Here is a 17,879-nt window from a genome sequence, read left to right on the forward strand (position 1 = left end):
TCTATTATTTTTGTTTTGTGAAGGAAAATGTAGAAGCTAAGATGAGTAACAACCTAATTTATCCTAGGTCACAAAGCTTGAAAATAACAGAGCCAGGGCCACTTTTTGATTCCAGAGCCCTGATGCTCTTTCCTCTATGTTTGATTTTCTCCCAGTAGTTTGCAGCATGCCATGGTAAAGTTGACACTCTTTTTCTAGGTAATAAAACATTCAGACCAGAATCATACTGAGAATCCACTCATTTGATTTAAAACTTTCTCTCCTAGCCCAGGCTTTGTACAGACTTAGAAACCTGCAATAAAAGAGGGGGTATGGTTCATTTCATAACTTTTTATTGTTTATCTCCTCTCCATTTACCAGCTGCAGATTTAGGGCCTCTCCAGCTTTAGAGCAGGAGGGAGAGATGGAGGAAGGGATGAGAATTCATGGACAGTCTTACCCAGCTGATGCAGTTGTTACCTGGGGCTATTAGCTTTGGGGAGGGCAGATTTCAAATGTTGATTTTTCTTTTTACTCAGGGCTCTTGTTCATAAATTCCTCAGACTTCACTCTGGAGATCTCTTATCTGTGATTCCTTCCACCAGAGAAGTGGCTCCTCTGGTTGCTTACTTACAGTACCTCCTAGAGGTATACCCTCGTTTGGGGTCTTGCCCCTCTCTGCCTCCTTGAGGCAGAATCCTCAAGATGATCCACACCAGAAACTCACTGCATTTCATTGTTACAGACCATACCCCTGACCTTTGCTAGCATGTTCCACATGGTTACCACTGGTCAAAAAAAGACTGGCCAGACAGTACCACATGAATGTAACTATTCCTGCATAAAGCTCAAAATACTTGCCTTAATTTGTATTTTTGTACTGAGATTTTCATGTCTAGAGGAAATTATGGTAGTGTTATAGCAGTAGTAATAATTTGGTTTGCTGATAATATAATTAGACTATTAACATTACATTTGCACAGTAAAAAATCTAAAAGAAAAGCAGGAAAAGTAAGTTTTTAGAGTCTCTAAGTAGGGAGTTAAGGTAACTCATCAAACTGAAGTAGTATAAAATGGTTTAAAATGAAAAATATCTCCCTGCCCCCTTACTGTCTTTTATGAAGGTAATGTTTGTTAACATTTTGTATACATTTAAAGATGTTTTGTACATCTATAAGTATATATTCTTCAATTAAAAATACAGATGAATTCATTCACAACTGTAAATAGGACTGTATTTAATTTTTTTCTTTAGCAGTATATGTGAGATATCTTTCCAGAGCTTTGCATTTAGAGCTATCTAATTCTCTTCAGTGGCTACATAGTAAATTATGTGACTGTACCCTAATTCTTATTATCACTCTTGTATTTTGGGCACTGAGATTGTTTCTAGCTTTTTAGTTTTGTAAACAGCATTTGCTTTATATTCTTGGATTCTTTGCGTACTTGTGCAAATATATTTGTTGAACAAATTTCTAAAGTATAATTGTTGAGTCAAAAAGTATATTAATTTAAAATTTGGATAAGTACTGGCAAATTGCTTTTCAGAGATGCTACCAATTTCTTCTGAACAGTTTGAAGTGGAGATCTTTTGCAATGAAGATGGTAGTGTGATTGACTGTCTCAGTTTAAATTATTTGACTAGAAGTTTTCCAGGTTTTAATTGGAAATATTTTTTACATTTGACCTGATTTAAATCATTGAAGAAAGAGATACTATTTTTCACCAAAAGGTTCTAAAATGATAGAACTCAGTTAATTTCCTTTTAAAATTCCTAGTGACTATCTTCAGGATTTAATATTAAGAAACTTTTTTTTGTTTGTTTTTAGTGAGGAAAGGAATTCAAATAAGATGAAAAACAAAAATTTTAACTTAATTATATGGACCCCAAAATATTAATTGAAAATGGGAGAAGAAAAAAAAAAAAAAGAAAATGGGAGAAGAGTATAAACAGAAAGTTTATGGATATGGTAGAACATTTTTGCATTCATAATAGCTTGTTATATCTATGCTCTTCAAAAATTTCTCAAATTTCCTGAACAAAAAAAAAGATGTTCATTCTTTTTTATTTGTGCTTCCGAGATTTGCTAGGTAACTAACATATTAGAGATTTAGTAAATGTTGTTATGGTAATATATATAATTTAAACAATATTATTTTCCAGGAATATAATTCAAAATATGTTGACTTGATTGAAGAACAGCTTAATGAAGCACTTACCACTTACCGGAAGCCAATTGATGGTGACAACTATGTTCGTCGGAGTAACCAAAGGTATAGTCCAGTTAATGGAATAATTTATTGCTAGTCCTCAAACATAAAATTTAAAATCATGTTGTTATTTAAAGTTTTCTGAGTACTTGGATATTTTTACACTGACATAGGAAAAGTCTTTTTAAAGCACATCACTGAATGTACAAAATTTCAGTGGCATTCATAACTTGCATTCCCTGACTTGTAGAGCATTTAGATCCCTTCATGTTCTAGCCCTCGTCTGTCTTTCTGGTCTTAGGTCTCTTACCATTACTCTGAAACCAGCTAAACTATTATTTTTCTAGAAGAATTCTAATGCCTTTCCACCTCCATATTTTTATTCATGCTGAGTGATTGTCTAATTGTTTATCTCATATTTTAAGTCATTTTGTAAATTAGTATGTTTACAATGAGCCAGTAAGTTTATCAGTCATTTTTATCATACTAGATTACAGCGTCCTCATGTCTACCTACCTGTACATCTTTATGGACAACTGGTACACCACAAAACAGGCTGTCATTTATTGGAAGTACAGGTAAAAACATAATTTGCTTATTTTAAATAGCTACAGTAATAGAAAAAAGTTAATATTACTAAAGTGTTATCTTTGCAAAAACTTCTCAACAGCCTTAAAGTCAGTGGTATAATTGCTTTTAAAGCTCCATCTTGTAACTGACTTTGGCATTCTGTGCTTGTAGTCCTTACACACATAAACAGGCCTGCATACGTTTCCCTGACTTACAATCTTCTGCATATGTAATTTGCTATGTAGAATAAGTAACCCAGTCAAGGTCCAAGTTCTTTTCCTTTCTAGTTTGTTGGGAAAGTTCATCTTCTTAGTAAAAAAAAACATGCTGAAAAATTGAATTTCTTCATTCCTCTCATTGGAAAATTAAACTGAACCTGAAACATACTCAGTTACCTTTGGTGAGTAACAAACTGAAAGTATCAGCTTCTATTTGTTAGTATCTAACTACTCTCATATGCTTCATGAAATATTGGAGGCTTAGGCAACCAGCTGTTCTTTGAGTATAGCATGCACATCAAATTTTGACTGGGAATATGTCTTGCTACTAGGTCTTTTCAATAAGTATAACCATTTTCTTATTTTAGGAATAGTTACAGAAGTATTTGTGTGTGTTTCTTAACAGTAGTAACCTAGATGTTCAGTTCCTTTTCATATCAGTATTCATCTCAAGAGCAAAAGTTTTATGTAAATATACTCCATAATTTCATGTATTTTTATATTATCCATGAAGATTATTGAGGTGTGTATCTTTATATTAATTTTTTTTAATTTGCTGAAAATTTAAATGATTTTCTCAATGTCATTACCTCCATAGTATGAGAAGCTTTAGTTGTTAATTTATTATTTTCTTTCTGAAAGAAATAATGATAATTAATGGCTAACATTTTATAATACTAAGTCCCAAGTACTTTGTTAAACTTTATATGTAATAATTCATTAAATCATTAAACTTTATGAAACAGAGGCTATTATTATCCCTGTTTTAGAGTTCAGGAAATCAAAGCATGGGGAGATAGAGTAACATGCTGAAAGCCACTTGCTTAATAAGTTCCAACTCTAGTATATGAGCTCAGAGCCCATGTCCTAATGCTGCTTCTTAAGAAATTTTGCATAAAATTATTTTAAGATTCTAAATATATAGAAATTACTAAATATAAACCTTAAATAGATTTTAATATACAATAAGAAAATATGTTAAAAATGTATTGTTAATCATATGGCATTTTTTTTTCCTTCTCCAGAATATTATTACGGAACTCTGTCACAATGTTCGTACACCAGATTTGGATAAATGGGAAGAAATTAAAAAACTGAAAGCATCTCTTTGGGCCTTGGTTTGTAATAAACACTTCTATGAAATCTTCTAAATTTTTAGATTTTTACTCATTTTCCCATTGATATTAAATAAAAATTATTTTGTTTGGAATTTGTTCTTAGATTAGTATTCTAAAGCCAAGATTGTTTCTGCCCACTTAAATATTAAAAAGTAAATAATTAAACTATTGTTTTTCTTGATAAGACAAAAGTAAAGTGAAGTTGCTCAGTCGTGTCTGACTCTACAACCCCAAGACAAAAGTAAAGTGAAGTTGCTCAGTCGTGTGTGACTCTGCAACCCCATGGACTGTAGCCTACCAGGCTCCTCTGTCCATGGAATTTTCCAGACAAGAGTACTGGAGTGGGTTGCCATTTCCTTCTCCAGGGGATCTTCCTGACCCAGGGGTCGAACCTGGGTCTCCCGCATTGCAGGCAGATGCTTTACTATCTGAGCCAACAGGGAAGCCCCTTGATAAGACAAATGGAACTTTAATTCCTAAAGTTCCTTATGTGAGGTTTTTTCACACAGTTCTTTCTTACAAATGTGGTTAGATTTTTTTGTGTTATAGGTAGCTTTTCAAATCTCTTAAGAGTTACTCTCGTAAATATATTTGTCATGTGATTTCCTTTCTTTCAGGGAAATATTGGCTCATCTAATTGGGGTCTCAATTTGCTACAAGAAGAAAATGTGATTCCAGATATACTGAAACTTGCAAAACAGTGTGAAGTTCTTTCAGTCAGAGGGTGTGTGATTTAACTCAGAAATCTCTATTGGATATACTGTTGTTCACATGTGGATGTGAGAAAAATAGTTTATGATTATAGTTTTTCAATGCATTAAATTAAACATCTTAAGGAGTTCCTTGTTTAATATTACTTTATTTTTTAGTATTATAGTATTGACAGTTACCTTGCAAGTAAACAGTGAGAGTTTAGCATGTGTCCAAATAGTCCAGTATTCCATTAGCCTAAATATTCTGAATTTATTTCAGAAAAGCTAATGTATGTGTATACATATGTTTTTTATTTGATTATAATGCTTTGAAATTATTTCCTTGTAATTAATAGTTTTATTGGGAAGATTTTCATGTTATTTTTAATAGCTTATTAAATAAAATGCAAATGTACATATAGCAAACTAGTATTTTATGGCTGCTTTAAGAAATCTCAGTTTGAAATTAAACTGTCATTACTTCACTTTTTACTTACAGGACCTGTGTATATGTTCTTGGGCTCATAGCCAAAACCAAGCAAGGCTGTGATATTCTAAAATGTCACAACTGGGATTCTGTAAGGCACAGTCGTAAACATCTGTGGCCAGTGGTTCCAGATGATGTAGAACAACTCTGTAATGAACTCTCATCTGTCCCAAGCACCCTAAGTTTGAACTCGGAGTCAACAAGCTCTAGACATAATAGTGAAAGTGAATCTGCACCATCAAGTGAGTGTTACGACAGCATCATATGAAGTTAGCCAAAACTAACACTGCCGATGTAAAAATTTAAATGAATTTTACATTCTTAATTTACTTCTTTCTGAGATAATTTCGCAGTAATAGCCTCTTGGAGAATGTGTATCTTTTCACAACAGGGAGTATAGCCATCAACCTACGTTGTTGTTTCCCTTTGCTTTCTAAATAGCTGTTGGAAATTCCTACTTACAGAGTTAAATAATAAATCATGTGCCAGAAGAACCATCCCCCTGCTTTTTTTTGCAGTTTCTAATAAGTAAATGTTTATTCACCTACTGTCATCTTTTACCTAATTCTTTAGTTCATTTTTCATATATAGGGTTGTTGAGCTAGAATATATTTGTTAAGAGATATTATATTGATGTACTCATTTTTAGAAGAAAAACTAAATTTTAAAATTAAATAGTGAAACTGCTAAAAGGAAGTATCAAAAATCAACTAAATGAAGTTTTAAAAAATCAGCTAAATGAAAAATGGATTGCATTAAACACCATTGTGTTAAACGGTGCTAGGTGCAAAAATTTAAGACCCAGTTTTTTTTTAAGAGAATAGGGCAATATTTATCAAACATATTTCACGAGATCTAAGACATCCTAAATTATATGCACACCACTGTGTAAGAAAAAAAGATGCCTATTGCAAGATACATCCTGATTTTAGAGTGTGAAACATGTGCATCTTAAAATTGACATAATACGGAAAAACAGGGCAGTGTGCAAGTTTAAGATTTTGTTTTGCCTTTGTTCAGAATATATTTGAAATCATTTCTAGGTATTCAACAGAAAAATAAAATACAATCCCGTAGATGTCATTAGTCACCTGGATTGAATCTTTTAGGTAGGCATTGAATTTAGATGAGTTTCTTAGTACCTAAGACAAAATGATAAATAAATGTAATTTGTTTAAACATGAACTTAAAATGTTGTGACTCAGTTCTAAGTGTATGTTGTTCAAGATTGGACAATCATTTCTTATAAGATTGATTTCTCTTGCCTATTGTGATTGGAAGTATAAACCACCAGGAACCTGTACCAACTGAATAAACATCCATAGTCAAGTCTCGTCTCTGCCTTTAATTTTATCCTGAATATTTGGAGGTTTTGGAAACTTACTGGGATACAAAAGAAACTTTAGATAAGCTGTGACATAATGAGTCCTGTAGTTTTTTTTTTTTTTTTTGGAAATAATAGAAGATTTCATAATGACATAATTTTATATTTTATTCAAATACAAATTCTGGATCTCAAGGAAGCTCTGTTTATTTGGCTCACCAATCTTAACTCTATTTTTGAAAATATTTTTTCCAGGTGACTATTAGACAGAAATTTCCTCAGCTATGTCACTTAAAGTTGCCATAATTATTTGTCCTTTTTAATGTCCTTTTATTATCAATACTTTTATCATAGGTATGTTCATCTTGGAGGATGACCGGTTTGGCAGCAGCTCTACTAGTACATTTTTCCTCGACATCAATGAAGATGCAGAGCCAGCATTTTATGACCGACCTGGACCTATAAAGGATAAAAATCCATTCCCTTTCTTTGCTTCTAGTAAACTTGTGAAGAATCGTATCTTAAATTCTCTTACTTTGCCTAATAAAAAACATCGTAGCAGCAGTGATCCAAAAGGAGGGAAACTGTCATCTGAAAATAAGACAAGCAACAGGCGGATCAGAACGCTTACAGAGCCCAGTGTTGACTTTAATCATAGTGATGATTTCACACCCATATCCACAGTACAGAAAACATTACAATTAGAAACTTCATTTGTTGGGAATAAGCACATTGAAGACACTGGTAGTACTCCAAGTATTGGAGAGAATGACTTAAAATTCACCAAGAGTCTTGGTACAGAGAATCACAGAGAAAACACAAGCCGAGAAAAATTAGTTGTAGAAAGTTCATCGAGCTCACATATGAAGATACGTAGCCAGAGTTTTAATACAGATACTACAACAAGTGGCATAAGTTCAATGAGTTCAAGTCCTTCACGAGAGACAGTAGGTGTAGATGCTACGACTGTGGACACAGACTGTGGAAGTATGAGTACTGTGGTAAGTACTAAAACTGTTAAGACAAGCCACTATTTGACGCCACAGTCTAACCATCTCTCTCTCTCTAAATCAAACTCAGTGTCCCTGGTGCCTCCAGGTTCTTCTCATACACTTCCTAGAAGAGCACAGTCCCTTAAAGCACCCTCTATTGCTACAATTAAAAGTCTAGCAGACTGTAACTTTAGTTACACAAGTTCTAGAGATGCCTTTGGCTACGCTACCCTGAAAAGATTACAGCAGCAAAGAATGCATCCATCCTTATCTCATTCTGAAGCTTTGGCATCCCCAGCAAAGGATGTGCTGTTTACTGATACCATCACCATGAAGGCCAACAGCTTTGAGTCCAGGTTAACACCAAGCAGGTGAGCAAATAAACATTTTAAAATGAACATGGTTGAATTTTAACAGACTTAAATGTAAAGCCTTAGCTAAGTTTTACATCTACATAAGCCTCAGAACTGACCTACTGTTTACTGTAGTAGGCTATAAGCTCCTAGTTACCCGGATATGATTTGAAATGGATTCTTGCAGCTGCGAGGGGGGAAAAGAAACTCCTTTAGGCCCTGGAAATAAACATACATGCTTTGCAAGGACACACAAGTCACAAGCTTTTTTTATTTATTTCTCGCTTCTGCAAGGATCGATTTTAAAAAGAAGCATGTCGGGGGAATCAGGAGCTTAAGACCTACAATAACAAACAACTTTTTCAGGTAGGTCAATTTAAGGCTCCAAAAGTTGACCTTTTCTTTTTTTTTTTTTTTTGAAGATAACAAAATTTCAGTACAAGTCTTTCCAGCTTAAGTTGTTTAGTCGCTAAGTCGTGTCCGACTCTTTTGCGACTCCATGGACTGGTAGCCCGCCATTTTCCTCTCTGCTTGGGATTTCCCAGGCAAGAATACCAGAATGGGTTGCCATTTCCTTCTCTACGGGATATTCCTGACCGTGGGATCAAACCTGCGTCTCCTTCATTTGCATGCAGGTTCTTTATCACTGAGCCACAAGGGAAACCCTCAGTTTAAGTAGCTGTGATAACTAAGTAGGAACCAAATGAACATTCAGTGAATTACTTGGTCCTCAGAATTCAGCATTGCAGTATGCCTGTGCTCAAGAACATTTGGGAGATTTCTGCTCTATCTAAAGATTATATCAAGTTGGTCAAAGTAGTAAATTTTATCTATAAAAGATTTTCATTGCTAAATCTGATTTTTGCAAAAATTTCTAAAACCTAATTTTTTGTTGGGTCAAGTACTTCTAAAAATCTTCTGTAGTTTTTGATTATTCATTTACATTTATTAAGTGGATGTATTTGCCAAGTAGTGAGCCTAGTTCCTAGCACAAATTAAGCACTCAATAAAAGTTAGCTATCATCATCATCATTATCACTATTATTATTGATAGCTATTTCTTTAATGTAATCCATTTGGCTCTTATGTAATCAAGTTGTTAAGAAGTTATGAAGGAATTTTCTTTCAGTAATGTTAACACATTTATTAGAAGAGACTCCTTGCAGCAGATAGTAAATTATGTTCCCTTTGGTAGGATTTCATAAATTATGCAATACTGTCTTACCTATCTGACAACGTCATCCCTCTCAACAACTCACTAGTATAAAGCTATGCAGTGACATTCACAAATTTTATTCAAAGGAGGTACCTCTGACCCACATTCAAAATTTATCAGTGTTTATTCTAACAAGTTTGGATATCAGGTTTTCAGGCCTATAGAACAATAATTAAAACCTTTTACTGGTAAGGACCCTGTGACAAGAAAGAACAGCTGTTGAAATTGGTAGCAAAAGAGGAAACTTTTTTTTTTTTTAAATATATTACTAAAAGAGGAAACTTTTATACTAAAGCAAAATACTTGAAAACTCAGATTATAGCAGCTAGTAGCATTCAGCCAGGGGCAGTAATGTAGCACCCAAAATAAGTAGTAAGGACGCCACCATCTTGCAGCTCAGTACAATAAAAAAAGCGCTGTTAACTCTGGACCACCCAGTTAAGATTATTCTACCCACTTAGAATCATTCTATCTTGTTGAAGCAGGTATTTCTATCTAAACTGGTTACAGCACAGGTAAAAAGTTTCATTGCTTAACTATTCATTAGAATAAACGAGAGATGACAACAACTCCAAATCACTATTTCCTAATCAGTCTGGGTTCTTAGGATCTTATTTCCTGTACTCTCTGTTAGAATGAGAGAAGGGTATATGGAAGTTTTACTCCCAGAGTAAAATTCCAGGTTATTGGCATTATAAAGGATTGCTATATATTTTTCATTTCTTGGGAGAGGGAAAAAATGAAAACAAGAAAAAGCAATCAAGAGAAACAAGAACAACTGTACAAAGGAATGAATGCCAAACAGAAATCTTATGTTCATCAAATCTTCCACTTACTCTTCAAACTGTGTTAAGTATTTAATATTTAACCAGGGTCCATGGAGGAAAAAATTGTCAATATTAGTCTTCCTTTTCCCACTTCTTTCTTTTGGTTAATTCAGAGAAAATGAAAATGATGGAAGATAGCTATACATTTACTCTTAATAGTTTGGATCGAGGCTGAAAAGATTTTTTCCTATAAAATTAGAAGAGTAGTCATTCTCATACTGTGGTATAATGATTAGCATGAATCCAGCAGTCTTAAAAACCATATCTTTCTGAGGTGTTTCTTTGAGGCATAGCAGAAAAATACACTGAAGTAGGAATCCTTAACCTTGAGATCTAATCCCGGCACTAAGTGAAGGAACTTGGAAAAAGTTCCATAATTATGCTGTAGTATCTTATCTCCTTGGAATTCAAAAGCTTTGCAAGCCTTATCAATCCAGAACAAAGGCAGACAAAACTCTCAATTGTTTACTGTTGTAAATCTATATAGTAAAATTCATGAATTTTGAAATATGTAGGCCTCGATTGCTTGGAGGTAATTGGAGTAGATCAGTGGTTTTAAGCATTTTTTAAAGCATTAACTTTTTAAGTAGAGAACCCCTTTCTTCAAAAAACTTTTCTGTGGAAATCCAATGTGAAGGATGTGTAAAAATGGAGCTACTCTGATTGAAATAGGTATTGTGGAGGCAAGTATAACAATAATTTCTTCCCCGTCAGTCCAGTAGTCTTTGAAGAGTTCTCTGGAATTAGAAAGATAAACAAGTACAAATTAAAAACTGCGGCCCTAGTTTTAAAATTTGTTAATTTCAATTCTGAGTGGTTTTTATTTGGGAATTAGGAGTGGTTTTTCCTATGTTACTTTTAGTAGCTATTTATAAAACATTTATTTTGTATGCTTTTCAAAATCTTTGTTATCAGGCTACATTTTTACATTTTAAATGATTTGAATTTTCAAATAGCAGTATACATATACTGTAGAACCTTGAGTACTGCCTTGTATATACAAAGCAGGCATATAATAAGATATTTTAGTATGTCTGTTGCATGAATGAAAATCTGTATAAGGAAGGTATATCTTGTGGAAATGTTAGTAGTCCATGGCATGGAATCACTGGTAAGGAATGTATTGAGGAAACATCAGTGCTTCATATAAACTATCTTTTGTAGTATTTATATGAGATACCATTTTTACTGTTTTGTGTATGTCTGCTATATTAGAAAATCTTATGTTGATAAAGTAATTACTATGCAAAAGAATAAGTTATTAAGCTTATTTTAATAAAAGTAGTATTAAATAGAATTAATAGATGTGCCCTTACTTGTATGATAGCAAATCTGGCAGTCTCAAGTGACTGTGAAGTTAATATTTGGATAATACCTCTATTTTCTGAGGTCAGTTTTTGTTTTTATTTTTATTTCTAGATGTTGAACGTTACCTTAATTGCTCACCTTTTCACTTTTACCTGAGAGACCATAACAGTTGTTTTTGGTCAACAGTCAACATTACTAATGAACTTTTATATATCAATTTATAGGAGATAAATATTTTCAAGTGTTTATATGTTCTCAGTACATAAGATGGCACTGTTTAGTACTTGACATGCTTTCTCTCCTTTTTGAAGATATGAAAGAAAATAGACTACAGTTATTTATCTGATTGTTATAACAAATCAAGAAACTAATGCAGTTTTTTTAATGATATTCTAGGTTCATGAAAGCTTTAAGTTATGCTTCGCTAGATAAAGAAGATTTATTAAGTCCTATTAACCAAAATACGCTGCAGCGATCCTCCTCCGTGAGGTCCATGGTGTCCAGTGCGACATACGGTAGCTCAGATGACTATATTGGTCTTGCTCTTCCAGTAGATATCAATGATATATTCCAGGTATCATAAATTCTTTTGGTTTCTTTTGAATTAGTTTACTGTTCTTTTTCATATTCTATTAGTTGCTTACTAGAAATTATAATTTAGAGTAAATACTAATTTTAGGGAAGGTGATATTCTTAGGCAGTTTTAGTTAAAGAAATCTTACCATAAGAGTTATTCCACCTTTCTTGACTATTCTGTACTCTTTTTAGCACCTCTAAGTCCCCAAAACATTATCCTTTTTCTCTTCTCATACTAAATCAGCATCTTGTTTGATTTCTTTATCTGTATATTTCTCTATAGAAGTTTTAAGTCCTAATCTTGCTTTTTAGTCATGTTTGACTTATTCCTGTTTTTTTTAATTGATATATAAGTGACATAAAACATTGTTTAAGTTTGAAATGTACAGTATATCCCTTGTTTTATTTAATCCTTTGATTCTGCTTATCTCATACATGGCAGCCACGTACTGTGGTAATCCCACAAAATACTCACAAATCTCTAGATGGTAGATAGAATTAAGAATACATTTGTCTAGAAGACCAAAAACACTTTGCTGCTGCTGCTAAGTCGCTTCAGTCGTGTCCGACTCTGTGCAACCCCATAGACGGAAGCCCACCAGGCTCCCCTGTCCCTGGGGTTCTCCAGGCAGGAACACTGGAGATAAATTCTAAAATAATTATTTTAATATCCATTTAAGTAACTAAGGATAGATAAGGACCTTAACGGTTTTATGTTATTTTGTCAAATTTTGGTAATATAACTTCCTTCAGTATCTTTTCATTATAGGTTCATGTGCTCTAGTAATTCCATTTAAATTATATTTCATTTAATTTTGCTAATATTCATAAAATGAATTTCTTTTTATAATAGGACTTACTGTGACTTATATCTATTTCAGGTAAAGGATATTCCTTATTTTCAAACAAAAAATATACCTCCACATGATGATCGAGGTGCAAGAGTATTTGCCCATGATGCTGGAGGTAATGGATGGTTTTTGTTCTCTTTATATTAAAAAGAAAATTCTTATCAGTAGGATGACACTAAAAATTCACATATACTTAATTTTGGGCAACAAAATAGTTGAGTCAATTTAAAATTAAACCATAACTTTTTTTGAGGGGGAACTAAGTACCTAGCCTCTCAAGAAGACAAAAACCAGATCAGTTGTTTCTGTTTTAAACATATAATATATGAAAAAAAATTTAGCACTTACCCTTTTTGGAGAGAGGAGAGAGAGAGAAAATAATTATATACATGATCTCTCTTTGCCATGAGCTGTAGTATTCTAATTAATATATGCATATCAGCCACAGATTTAAAGCTTTATAATCTTGATTTTTTTCTTAACAAGGACCTCTTTAGACCCAGAATTATTTACTTTTTCTTTATGCAGATATTGAGAAGAATTGAAATGATACCTAATTGTATAATTTTATTTTTTTATTTTGTATTTAAAACCTCATGTTAAAGTAAGATAATTATATCTGTTGATGTTAATTATTTTCCTAATTTAAAGCAAATTATCCTATTTTTCCTCCCCAATTAAGATTAGATTTTGAGTCATAAAAGGTGTTCTGATTTTCTTCCCTAATTTCCCTTCTTTAAAATTTCACATAGTTTAATGCACCTCGAAAGAAGTGTCAGTGATGCCATCTTCCTCAGATTATGTTTTATATTTATTCACACACAGGTCTTCCATCTGGAACTGGAGGTCTTGTAAAAAACTCTTTTCACTTGCTACGACAGCAGATGAGTCTTACGGAAATAATGAATTCAATCCATTCAGATGCTTCTCTGTTTTTAGAAAGTACAGAAGACACTGGACTACAGGAACATACAGATGATAACTGCCTTTATTGTGTCTGTATTGAAATTCTGGGTTTCCAGCCCAGTAACCAACTGAGTGCAATATGTAGTCATTCAGGTGAGTGATTATGTCTGTCTGGATGAATCCACCTGAATTTGAATCTGCTCCAGTCACAAGATCTCTCCCAGCCCTACTGATCATCCTTCTTTCTCCACCTCATTCCCTCAGCTTCAGTGCAGTCCCTCAGCATCTACCTGTGGAGTGTTAGTGTTTGTCTCCAGTTTTGTCCCCTTGCAGTTCACCTTTCATACTGTTGCCTTGGATTAGTCTGTTAACAGTTCTTTACTGACTTTTCATGTCTCGCACACAAGACTCTGATCTGTCGATTGTTTTTATCACCATTCTCCTATCTTGTGATTGACATGCCATTACTGACTTATTTGGTGTTTTTGAACAGATTATGCTCTTTTTCGTGATTCTGGGCTTGAAAAGTGTGTTTTCCATGCTGTTCCCTCTTGCACCTTCCCCTCCTCACACACATGTAAGCTCACACATAGCCACATAGAGTCCATTTGGCAAGCCCACCTCATCCTCAGAGACGGGAATGTTTTATCTTCACAGCTTTGTCTGACCCTCTTAGTCAGATACTGACACTTTTTCCTCTTTACTTTTATTGCCCTTTGTACATAGATCTCTTGTGTTAATTATTGTTGGTTATTTTTTCCCATTCCATTCAGTAAGGTGCTTCAGGGTATAGTCTGTCATGCCCTTTCATTTTTATTTTCTAACACCTAGCTACATACTGCTTTATATACTAGGCACTCAGTATGTTTTTGGTGAGACAGAAAGTGAATCAGACCCAGATTCAGCCTTTTTATATGATATGTATGTTTAAAGTATAACTATAGATACCTTTTCTTGGTGAATATCACTTCGCCACCCTCAGAAAAACGTAGTGATAACCAGAGTTCTCTGGGCCATTCATCTCCACTTCTCCATGGTAGTCTGATTAAAATCTTCCCAACTGATGGATTTCTGCACACTGATAACTGAGTAGGTTATGGATGTGCTGAGAGATTAATCCTCTCCCAGTAGGGCCTGGGTTTGACAAACCCTTGGACAAGGCACTTCCCACTACGAACAGGGACTCAGCCTGCTATATTATTTTCATTTTCTGTTGAGTGAAAGGTTTGGTCAGTATTGTTCTGATGTACACAGAAAAGAAGATGCTACTTTAAGTCATTTGTCTATACATTATTTATGATGTTTTAGTTCTTGTAAGTTCTGTTTATTTACTCATTCAGCAAATACTTAGGAAGCACTTACTGTGGAGTTTTGCTATACTGTTTTCTCTTTATCAAACAGGAAATAGGGAAGCCAGCCCTCTAATTATGCTGTCACAAGACAGTCCAGCAAATTCTGATCCATTTGTGATCTATTGCTGAGCTAGTTGGGCTTCTCTGGTGGCTCAGACAGTAAAGAATCTGCCTGCAGCATGGGAGACCCAAGTTCGATCCCTGGGTCGGGAAGATCCCCTGAAGAATGAAATGGCAACCCACTCCAGTATAGTAATCAAGTTGAGACGCATCAAGTTTGGGACTTGTGGAAGAATTGCTGCCGTCAATGAGGCTCTCACCTTGGCTCAGCCATTAGAACCCCTTGACTTGTTATTCAAGTGATATGAAGTGGGGAGAATGACTCTTAATTGGGAAATGATTACAATTTACTACTGATATCCTCTCAGGTGTGAAAGGAAGCAGGCTAGTTGTTAAGAAAACACTGAACCTCTACTCATTCATGCAATCAACTTAATATTTATTATGTCACTCTGGGGATCAGGCATTGCTCTATATGCTAAGAAGACAGTTGTGAGAGGAAAAAATAAAAAGACACTATTCTTATATTGTATATCCAATGGAGAAGGAAATGGATTGATCAACCACCCAGTCAATACACAAAATAATAACCATATTTGCAACAAGTGCCATCAAGGGTAGGTACCAAGTATTGTTTTTCCTCAGTCATATCTAACTCTTTGTGACACTATGGACTGTAGCCCACCAGGCTCCTCCTCTGTCCGTGGGATTTCCCAGGCAAAACTACTGGTAGCCATTCCCTTCTCCAGGGGATCTTCCCAGCTCAAGGATCAAACCCAGTTTTCCCACATTTCAGGCAGTCTTTACCGCCTGAGCCACCATTACTTGCTGCCTGATATTAGCAAAGGAATAGAACCTAGTGAGCTTTCCTGGTGGCTCAGTGGTTAAGAATCTGATTGCAATGTGGGAGACCTCCTGCAATACAGGAGATGCAGATTCGGTCCCTGGGTTGGAAAGATCCCCTGGAGAAGGAAATGACAAACCCACTCCAGTATTCTTGCCTGGGAAATCCCATGGACAGAGGAGCCTGATGGGCAACAGTCTGTGGTATCGCAGAAAGACTCGGACATGACTTGGCAACTAAACAACAAACATAATCAAATAGGCAGATCGAAGAAGAGACTTCTGAAGAATTGCTCTTGAGCAGTGGTTGAAAGAGTGAATAGAACCTAACTAAATGAAAACTGGAGTATAGAGAATTTTAAGAGAGAGGAAGGAACATGAACAAAAGTCTTCTCTGATGGGTGCAAGCATGGGACACCCATGGGAATGGAGCTCAGAAAGTGAAGGGAGAGGAAATAACAGGATCAGCCTGGAAAGACAGGCAGAGAACAGGTACTGCATAGCTCTTTCTACCCAAAGTCGTCCGTGAACCAGCAGCATCAGCATCACTTGAGCACTTGTTAGAAATGTCGTCTCAAACTCTGCCCCACACAGAATCAGAATCAGCATTTTAACAAGATGCCCAGGTTATTCATGTATACATTAATGTTTGAGAAACACTGCTATTGGCCATATTAAGGAATTTATGTATCAGAAGGGAGATATCTTTATTATCCATGCATGCTTATTTATGTCCAACTTTTTGTGATCCCATGGACTGTAGCCCCCAGACTCCTCTGTCCATGGAATTTTCTGGGTAAGAATACTGGAGTGGATTGCTGTTTCATCCTCCAGGGGTTCTTCCTAACCCAAGGATCGAACCTGTATCTCCTGCATTGGCAGGCAGTTTCTTTACCACTGAGCCACCTGGGAAGCCCTGTTATCTGTGGCAGATAACTAAACAATGATTCCTCTGCTTCTCTTTAATTGCAGTATCGGTAATTTACAATGTTGTGCTACTTTCAAGTATACAGCAGAGTGATTCAGTTATACATGTGCGTGTGGGTGTATTCTCTCTCAGGTGCCTTTCCATTGTAGGTTATTACACGATACCGAATATAGTTCCCTCTGCTATATGGTAGACCCTTTTTGTTTACCCATTTTATGTGTAATAGTGTATATATGTTAATCCAAAACTCCTAATTTATCTCCGCCCATCCCCTTTGGTAACCATAAGCTTGTTCTTTATGTCTGTGAACCTATTTCTGTTTTGTAAATCAGTCCATTTGTATCATTTTTAGATTCCACATATAAGTGATACCACGTATTTGTCTTTCTCTTCTGACTTAATTTGATAATCTCTAGGTCCATCCATGTTTCTGAAAATGGCATTATCTCATTCTTTTTCATTGCTGAGTAATATTCCAACTACTTTATCCATTTATCTGTCGATGGACATTTAGGTTGCTTCCATGTCTTGGCTGTTGTGAATAGTGCTGCTATGAACATCGGGGTGCATGTATTTTTTTGAATTATGGTTTTCTCTGGGTATATGCCAGGAGTGGGATTGCAGGATCATATGGTGACTCTTTAGTTTTTTAAGGAACCTCCATACCATTCCCCATAATGGCTGCACCAATTTATATTCTCACCAACAGTATAAGAGGTTTCATTTTTCCTCTGTACCTTTTCTAACATTTGTTGTTTGTAGACTTTTTAATGATAACCATTCTGACTGGTGTAAGATGATACCTCATTGTCATTTTGATTTGCATTTCTCTAATAGTGGTATTGAGCATCTTTTTCTGTGCTTATTGGCCGTTTCATGGTCATCTCTATGCCTTCTTTGGAAAAATGTCTGTTTAGGTCTTCTGCCCACTTTTTGATTTTTTTTTTTTTTTAATTGAGCTGTATGAGCTGTTTGTATATTTTGGAAATTAATTCCTTGTCAGAAGCATTCTTTTCAAATATTTTCACCCAGTCTGTAAGTTGTCTTTTTGCTTTGTTTTAAGTGTGG

The 17,879-nt window shown here is 34.8% G+C and overlaps 1 protein-coding gene across 3 annotated transcripts in view; it reads left to right on the top strand.

Annotated features, from left to right (window-relative positions):
• Positions 1-17,879, top strand: part of RICTOR (RPTOR independent companion of MTOR complex 2) — a 126,840-nt gene that overhangs the window by 95,284 nt on the left and 13,677 nt on the right. For 2 of the 3 annotated variants that reach the window (XM_043488494.1, XM_043488497.1), the window contains 10 exons: positions 2,144-2,253; positions 2,681-2,768; positions 4,004-4,096; positions 4,714-4,820; positions 5,288-5,517; positions 6,954-7,962; positions 8,239-8,310; positions 11,692-11,869; positions 12,753-12,837; positions 13,548-13,781. In XM_043488494.1, coding sequence (XP_043344429.1) covers positions 2,144-2,253; positions 2,681-2,768; positions 4,004-4,096; positions 4,714-4,820; positions 5,288-5,517; positions 6,954-7,962; positions 8,239-8,310; positions 11,692-11,869; positions 12,753-12,837; positions 13,548-13,781 — 2,206 coding nt within the window. The remainder of the gene's footprint in view (positions 1-2,143; positions 2,254-2,680; positions 2,769-4,003; positions 4,097-4,713; positions 4,821-5,287; positions 5,518-6,953; positions 7,963-8,238; positions 8,311-11,691; positions 11,870-12,752; positions 12,838-13,547; positions 13,782-17,879) is intronic. The other variant, XM_043488496.1, reaches the window with a different exon arrangement.

This window comes from Cervus canadensis, chromosome 16 (genome assembly GCF_019320065.1).
Source record: "Cervus canadensis isolate Bull #8, Minnesota chromosome 16, ASM1932006v1, whole genome shotgun sequence".
NCBI classification, from domain to species: Eukaryota; Metazoa; Chordata; class Mammalia; order Artiodactyla; family Cervidae; genus Cervus; species Cervus canadensis.